Source organism: Daktulosphaira vitifoliae, unplaced genomic scaffold (assembly GCF_025091365.1).
Source record: "Daktulosphaira vitifoliae isolate Bord-2020 unplaced genomic scaffold, ASM2509136v1 Scaffold_2, whole genome shotgun sequence".
Taxonomy (NCBI): Eukaryota; Metazoa; Arthropoda; class Insecta; order Hemiptera; family Phylloxeridae; genus Daktulosphaira; species Daktulosphaira vitifoliae.
This window is the reverse complement of record NW_026099573.1, coordinates 41,787,954-41,797,183: the sequence shown is the minus strand read 5'-3', so window position 1 is coordinate 41,797,183 and position 9,230 is coordinate 41,787,954. Positions and strand designations below refer to the sequence as shown.

Genomic DNA, 9,230 nt, shown 5'->3' with positions numbered 1-9,230 from the left:
ATTATAAATATATATATATATATATATATATATATATATATATTCATATATTACACTTATAAATCATAAAACTTGTAATCAGGATATAAATAAGGAAATAGATCATATAGCTTTTGGAATAATCCACCAATTTTTAAAAATTAAACACTATCTAAAGATTTGCATCAAACCGTTTTTTATGATAGTGATTTTAATCATTGTCAGATATCATTATACTTGATCCAACTATGCCACGTCCCCACTGTTCTGGGTTTTTTATTATCTACCACGTATTACTCATGTTAATAATATAATATATTAATTATAATGCCTTTTTTATGATTTATTAATAAACAAAGATTTGCTTGAAAAATATTGTTAAATACTTTTTTTTTTGAGAGGGAATTAGTAGTGATATGGCGTAAAGAGAAAATTACCTCCCCTCCAGTACCGTAATGAAGGGCGACAAATTTTGAAATGCCTATAGGCGAAAAATATCTGAAGACGCCCCTGTGTAATAATAAAAACAGGATTATTAAAAATAATTTAATTAACTATAATTAGGCATGTGTTTAGTGTTAGTTTTGAATATGGGCAGCTTTTAATGACAACGCGTCAAAATCGACTTCTATTTCGGACAAAGAAATATGAAGTAGGTGACTTAATGTTTTATCTGTAAGTCGATTTCTATGTTTTGATTTAATATGTTTCATGTTTGAAAATGTACATTCACAAATGTAAGTAGTTCCAAACATGAATATCATTTTTAATGCGAACTCTTGTAAAAGTGGATATTTAGAATAGGTAATTTTTTTCAAGTGCTTACGTCAATCTCTTTTGTAGATAATTATAATGGATCTATTTGCAACTCACATAATTCTAATTGAAGTTCAACATCTGGCTTTTCAATTTCTACTAATATTGGATTATTAAACAAATTTATTTGAGGACACATAAGTTCAACTTCTTCAAATCGTCTTTCTTTTTAACTGTAGAATTAGTTAATTCATCCAAGTGAGTAATGCAATGTTCAAAATTAAACTCGTCGTTTAATTCTATTTTTATAATTTCGCAACACGGAAAATGTATTATTTTTTTTTCAACTACTAAATTTTTAAAAACTACTAATTTATTTCGGAATCCATCTAAAAAGCTAATAATTTGAGAAATTATTTGTTTTTTACCTAAAGTTGTAAATTTAATTTATTTAAATGTTGAGAAATATTAGTTAAAAATGCCAATGAACATAAAAATTGTTTATCAACCATTTGGTTTTCCAAATACGTAGTGTCAGTTTTAATATTCGTTTTCAGAAAATGAAGTATTTCTTTTCTTAAAACAGAAAAACGTTCAAGACATTTTCCACGACTTAACCAGCGTACATCCATGTGTAATAGTAATCACCATACTCACAATAAAGTTCCTCCAAATATGTAATAAAATTACGGTGGTTTAAACTATGGTTGCCTCCTCTAATGAGATTAGTAATTTTAAATACAGTATTCATAACTCCGTCAAACTTCATTATTTTTCCACACAACGGTTTCTGATGAATAATATAATGTATACCAGAAACATTAATGTTAGATTTGCATAATAATCCAACAAAGCCAATATTATTGTCAACCATGGTTTTAGCATCAACTGTCACAATCGATGACATTTTTTTGAATCCATCAAATGGTTCAAATGCGTCTTTTATTGCATTAAATATATTACTTCCTTTGGTTATTCCATGCAAGGAACATAATTCTAATAGCTCTTCATACACTTCAAACACTACAAAAACACGAAAATAATAAATTCCACGACAGCATAACACGAACGATACGAAGAAACTGATATAATTAAATAGGTCGGTATATACAGCTATGGTTCAATGCTATACGTATGTGTATATACTGTAACTATATTATGACATTTATAAATTTAACGATGTTCAATACCAGACAACTTTCATTATATCGATAAGATAGAGTATAGACTATAGACTATGCATTATAGATAATAGAGTGTAGACAATAAACTTTAAGATTGTATGATGCAATTTGAAAATTTAGCTAAAAAAGGCTCGCGGGCCGCCAGTTGCCCAACCCTTTTATATTGTATACTATTATAATATAATAATAAAAGATGGGTTAATAGAAATAATAAACTAATATTTAGTTAAGTAGGAACAATTTCGATAAATTAACAAGTTATGAATTTAACTTAGCGATAAATTAAACATTTTTTAAACTTAACTCATTTTAAAGTTTTCTTAATCCTTTATTCTTAACTTTTTTTTTCCAAAATTACTTAAAATGGATTTATTATTAGTCGAAGAAGCTAAAAGTTTTCAACTTTTAAAACAGAAAAGTAATAAAATATTAATGATAACAAAAACCTTTTTTATTTTTTTTAGATTAAAATCGTTTTGTACATATTGATATTGACTACACTATTATTTTTTAAAAACTTCAGTTTTAATTTAAAAAAATAAGTAAAAAGTCAGTTAGAGAATCACAACGAGAAATTATTTTAGCTTCGATGCAATGCTGAAAGATATTAGCCACTTTTTTATAGCTCTCATTGAAAAAAATTTTTTTCAATGATCAAAATATTGCAATCATATCTACGTTAAGATCGCATATAAAAAGGTTGACATCTTTCCTTCTTTATGTAAACTGGTCCTGAGATTAAACAAAAAATGTTATATTGTTGTAAATAATCACCAATTTTCGTATTGTTATAATTTTCTATTTCAATTATTTTGTCAATATTTTAGGTCAAATTGAATAGTCCTATTATAGAAAAGAGGGAAGTACCACAATTACCCCTCTTCTATTAAAAAGGAATCATAAAAAAGACTTAAGTATTAGAAAAATAACAAACTAGTTTATGTCCATTTTTTATAATGTATATTTTAATATATAATATTCGATGAAATGACGTTTCATTTTTATTAATCGATGTCTCGTATTTATGGAGGCAATAGTGATATCGTAATAGTGATTAGACCTCCATAAGTTTTTCGAGTAACCAATCAAAGTCGCCCACATTACTGATGATTACAATTATACAGTAGATAACTTAGCCGATGATTATACAATATCAAACCTTCACACAATAACGCTTATAACGTTCTAGAAAAATGTTTAAAATTTAGTTTATAAAAATCTAGTATAGAACTTATCTTTAATTGACCAATTTACCAATTTAATTATTAAAAATGATTCTTAAAAACTATGGATCTTCTTTGTGGTTATGGACGTGTTGTTTCGTTGTAGTATATTGCGAGTAAGTATTTTTTTTCGAGTTCTCTGTAAAATCATAAAAATTAAAATTTTGCGATCAATGCTCCATTTAAATCTTTATACAACAAAAATTATTTTATGGCTATATATCTATACAATATTTCATCGGAGTTAAAATAATAATATTAAGTAATGATCTTACAGCTTATTTTATTTTGTCTTAAAAAAAAATATAAAAATTTAATTAAATAACATTGCTTCTCTTCCTCTACTATTTTGTCTAATTTATTAATATCTAAATATCTGTATTATTAACCCAATCAGTGCTCTAAACTACTAGAGCCTAATCAATGTTACAATTTTTAAAAGCTACTGTAATATCTGACAAGTCATTTTCAACAATATAAAAATCAGTTCCAATTTCATTATTTTTTTTTAATCCTCGGTCTAAAATATCCCCATCATCTTCATCTACACGTTTAATTAAACATACATACTTAAAATGTTGTTTCTTACGGTTCCTTCCAATAAAATCTATTAAAAGAAATACTTCAGGTTTTATTTGAGACCAAATTGGTGTATTGTATAAAACTTCTTCAATACTTAAATCTAATGAATTGTCATTACAATCATCTTCTGATGAATGATAAACTACATCATCAATATTATCAATTGATTGTTCCAACACATTATTTTGTTTATCTTTAGTAGCTTTCTTAGGTCTCCCAAGTTTACTAGGATATTTGATTAGCTTTTTCTTTGAGGTTGCTTCCTCCAATTATTTTAACACATTTTTATTTGTTAAAACTTCACCATACTTTGTTACTCTAAAACGAGGAACTCGGTCTTTTGTAACACAAATTGTATTGTTAGTTTTATATTGTATTAATTGAATTGAAAAAATAGATATTATATCTTTTGGGCTTACTGAGATATTATTATTTGATGTTGGAAAAATTTAGTCTATAAAAGTGTTTGACGTTGAAGGTTCTAATGAAATTTGATTTTCTACAACTGTTAATATGTTTTTTTTATATAATTACGCACTCTTAAGTTGAAAAAAAAATGATAAAGATTGTAATATTTCAAATTATATTTGTTATTAATATTTCCATTTACCCCAATTGATTTTTATTTTGTATTTTACAAAAAATATATAATTCCATAGAAAAAATGATATTAAACTAGTTTTAGGGCCGTATAGTAAATAAGTAAATATGAAATGACAATTTAGTTCAAGCTGTACTGTTCTACTTATATTTTTGATGAAGATGCCCTTCTCAAAAGCCGTTGAGCAGAAAATATAATCTAAAATAATCATAAACACTTTTTCGAGTGATAACAATTTATACATATCCTCAAATTTTCCATATTTTTATCATTGCACACTATTATACCTTATGTGTACTGTGGTTATAATGATATCGAATTCTATAATCACTAATAATTTATTTTAAATAATATTTTTTTCCTTTTGCCCCAATTTCCATTTACCCCACTTGACCCTATAGCTCATACAGTCCTCGATTAATAAATATGAACATTATATTTTTATAGAATAGATACAGTAAAATTAATTTTTACAAATATTTTACTTTATATTTCATATGTATAAACTAAACTATTTGACAGTATTTTAAGTAAGTAAAAATTGTTTCATTTTCTCTAATTATGCTTAGCCACTAAGTATTTCCAATTAGTTATTGATATGTTGATTATATATTTTTTTTACAGGACTGATTATTATGAAATTTTAAATGTACATCGGTCTGCCAAACAGAATCAAATAAAATCAGCATTTCGTAAGATGGCTAAAGAGCTTCATCCAGATAAAAACCGTGATGATCCAAAAGCTGCCGAAAAATTTTCCGAGTTGAGAAATGCTTATGAAGTTTTATCTGATGAAAAAATGCGTAAAGATTATGATAGATGTGGTGCAAATTGTGTCAAAAAAGATTCCATGGCTGGTGGTGGTCATGATCCATTTGCTAGTTTTTTTGGCGATTTCGGTTTTCATTTTGATGATTCACCTGGACATAAAGAAACTCCTAAAGGTGGTACAATTGTATTAGATTTAGCTGTTACACTAGAAGAATTATATAATGGAAACTTTGTACAGGTATTTTTAACATCATTTACTGTAATTTTTAATATTTTCTATTTGAAACTTTTGTATTATTTTATCAAATTGTAGGTAACCCGGAATAAACCTGTGATTAGACCAGCTTCTGGTACAAGACAGTGCAACTGTCGCCAGGAAATGATCACTAAACAATTAGGCCCAGGTCGTTTTCAAATGATGCAACAAAATGTTTGTGATGAATGCCCAAATGTTAAGTTAGTATTTTTATTTCATGTTGTATTATAATGTAATACATATTATATAATATATATAAAATATATTACATTTAATTTTATATTATTAAATATATGAAATATATTCACATTTATGATCATAAATAGAATATAATTGAGATTAAAAAATAAAATGGTAGGGATATGGTACCTATCATTTTTGGTATTCAAGTAATATTATGACTCGTGTATTAACAAACATTTAACTTTATATAAATATTTAATAATATTATAGTTTGATTTTGGCAATTTGTTCAAACAGTCAACTATTTCCTTGCTCTTTTATAAATGTTTCGGTACAATTGGCAATTTTTTTGTATTTTAAAGTCATAGAGTATAAGAGCAATAATCCTTACTAAATTTGTAAGTCAATGTTATATAAATATAGTGTTTGTAGTTAATAACCAATAGGATATATCCTTTGCTTTTGTAAATAATAAATGTCCCTTTTCAAACCTTTCTCCCAACATTAAAAATATTATGCTACAAAAAAGTGTGTGTATTTTATAGTTTTTATTTGTGTCAACTCATTTTTAATGCTCTATTTTTTTTTGCTATAGCTTTAATGACTAGGTTATTAGTTTTATACTCCATTTTGGTATAACTTAGAGAATTTAAGTTTATCGTGAAATGAAATTTGACTTAAAATGTAATTAATTAAAAATTCAAACTTTCCTTAGATCAAATTATTATGACATTGTTGCAGTTTATTTGAAAAATGAATATTCTAGTGGTATAATATGATTAATAAAATATCTAGTTCTTATTGAATTTGTTTTATTTTAGAATGGTAACAGAAGAAAATATGTTAGAAATTGAAGTAGAGCCTGGTATGAAAGACGGCCAAGAAACTAAATTTGTTGCTGAAGGTGAACCACATATTGATGGAGAACCTGGTGATCTAATATTCAAAATAAAGACTTTACCCCACAGTGTATTTGAAAGAAAGGGTGACGATTTATATACAAATTTAACAATTTCATTAAAGGTATACCAAAATTTAAACAGTTATTTAAAAAAAATTTAAGTTAAAGGGTTTATGTGTAATTATAATTTTAAGTAATAAGTTAATTTCACAGAATAATAATAATTATTTTAACTGCAAACTTAGAATAAATTTATTAGTAGTTTTTCAAATTAAATAGAAAAAAATGTAAAAAATATTAATTTAAAATTTTACTGGGGAAGTTAATAGATTTAATTAACGACTAATAATAATAATGAAATAGCAATTAATATTCTTTCAATGAAAAAAGTAACATAAATGGAGTAGTAACCAAATGTACTCCATGTAAAATTATATTTTGGTGCTATATTTACTAATGAAATTTTCTTTCTTTATCTTAAGAAATAACCTTTTTAATTTATATTAAAAAAAATTTGTTCTAGACTGTGAATTATTAATATTTTATTTAGAATTAAAGTTTTTCTATAATAAAAATGTTCATAGGATGCTCTAGTTGGCTTCAAAACTGAAATTACACAATTAGATGGACGTAAGATTATTATTGAAAGAGAAAAAATAACCTGGCCAGGTGCAAAAATTCGAAAGAAAGGTGAAGGAATGCCAAACTATGACAATAATAATTTACACGGTTCTCTTATCATCACTATTAACATTCAATTTCCAAAGACTGAATTTAGTGACCAAGATAAACAAGGTAACTATTTATTATATAAGTTATTTCAGTTGTCTTTGAACTTATAATATGAAATATTTAAGTTCAATCAAAATTAGAATTACTTCATACATGTTTATTTAAAAAGTATTTTTAATATATTATGTACCATTATCACTTTCCTATTTTATTAAATATTAGTATTACAATTCTAATGTAATTATAATTTATATTTTATTATAATGGTATTCTATTTAACCACATTTCACATTTTTTTTATTTAAGAATCATACCAAATTTTGGATATTGAATTTATCCAAATAAAAAAGTAGTTTATTTAAAAATATGTTTTGATAAAAGGCAATATTTTGTAATGAGAAATTTAATGTAAGAATAATACTTTTTTTTCAGATCTTATAAGAATTTTAAGCAGAAGTTAAAAATATCAGTATTTTTGATCATCGTGTCTTTATATATTTATATATATATAAACACCTCCCTTTTGTAAAGTTTAATTGTATTGTCGTATTTTTATAAAATATAAATAATCTTTAATATGTTTTATTGTATATCAAGTTATATATATATATATATAAAATGAATTGTAATATTTTTGTTTTTTGGAAATTTTGATTGTTTTTAAATTCATATAAAAAAAAAATGTTTGAGTTATTATATTAGTTAAAGCTGATAAATAATTTCATCTAGTATTGTCAGTTACTTAACTCATTTGTACAAATTATCTAAGTGTATTTCCACTATTCAATATTTTCTTGGAACTGATTACAAATATCAATTTATATTATAACTAATATTGTTATTCTTTTATTCATTATTATTATTGTTATTAATCACAAATTTTCAATGCCTAAAACTTTTAAAGAATAATGTGATTGTACCATTTCTTGCTATAATTATAATTAGTTTTATTTAGTAATTTATAAATTTATGAAAATAGATAAAAGAAAAATGTATTATAACTTTGAAATAAATTCCAATATGTTTAATATTTAATAACTTTTAACGTATACAAATTTTATTTTAAATTCTGAACATCATATTTAAATAATGGAGCCTTATACAATGAAAATTGTTTTAAAATGAGCTCTTTAAAATTTTGTCTTTACTCTGAATAATTTTTATTACTATTTAGTAATGACGTAAAATAAAACTACATAGGTACAATATAGAAATAATGTTGTAAAAAATCCTTAAAATGAAAGTGAAAGTATACATATATGCTTTTAGCTTCGATGCGTAGCGGAGAAGGTATTAATTTTACTATGATGTGTTTTTTTTTTTTTTTATGTCTGTTGCCACTTTTTCTCAGCTCTCACTGGACCGATTTCTTTGAAAAATACGTCAAAAGATCACAAATCGTATCTAGTTGAAGACATTACCCTTAAAAATTGAAAAAATTTCCCTCGTTCCCCGTAAATGGGGGAAATATCCAAAAAAATTACAAATTTAAAAATCGCTAATTTTCGAAATTTTTTCACTTTTTTTTCTTAAAACTTCCATAACTTTTTGAAAAATCAACAAATCAACATAATTTTTTTTTATACTAAAACCTTAGATATTTACCTTTCATTTGATATCATTTTTTTGAAAATCTATCACTTAACCTGCTCATTGGGGGGGATTTAAAATGGCAACTTTTTTACAAAAATTAATTTTTTCAACTTAATTTTTGAAAATGTTCCGGAAAGACTGCGTCCTTTAAACATATATCAAATTAAAGCTTATTTTATGTACTATAAAATGAAAAAAAAAAATTTGTCCCGACACTTTTTTTTCTACATTTAAACGGCTGCCGTAGTTAAAAAAACACTATTTTTGTGTTAAAATTTTCGATTTTCGATTTTTAATTTTCAACTTAAAAATGCTATAACTTTTTGAAAAATGTATATATCAGCACAATTTTTGTTTTCTAAATACATTATAAGTACATCTTTCATTTGACATACTTTTTATTAAAATTGGACAATTTCCCCTTATATAGGAGGCGTTCAAATGTTGAAATATTGTAAAAAATATAGAA

General features: G+C 24.5%; 1 protein-coding gene across 1 annotated transcript; it reads left to right on the top strand.

The window, feature by feature from the left end:
• The first annotated feature begins 3,060 nt into the window (after positions 1 to 3,060).
• Positions 3,061 to 7,770, top strand: LOC126899359 (dnaJ homolog shv). The gene is made up of 6 exons (XM_050674230.1): positions 3,061 to 3,258; positions 4,950 to 5,334; positions 5,410 to 5,552; positions 6,357 to 6,558; positions 7,021 to 7,231; positions 7,601 to 7,770. Exons 1-6 carry the CDS (start codon positions 3,191 to 3,193, stop codon positions 7,627 to 7,629), a joined length of 1,038 nt encoding a protein of 345 aa, XP_050530187.1. The 5' UTR covers positions 3,061 to 3,190; the 3' UTR covers positions 7,630 to 7,770.
• The last annotated feature ends 1,460 nt before the right edge of the window (positions 7,771 to 9,230 follow it).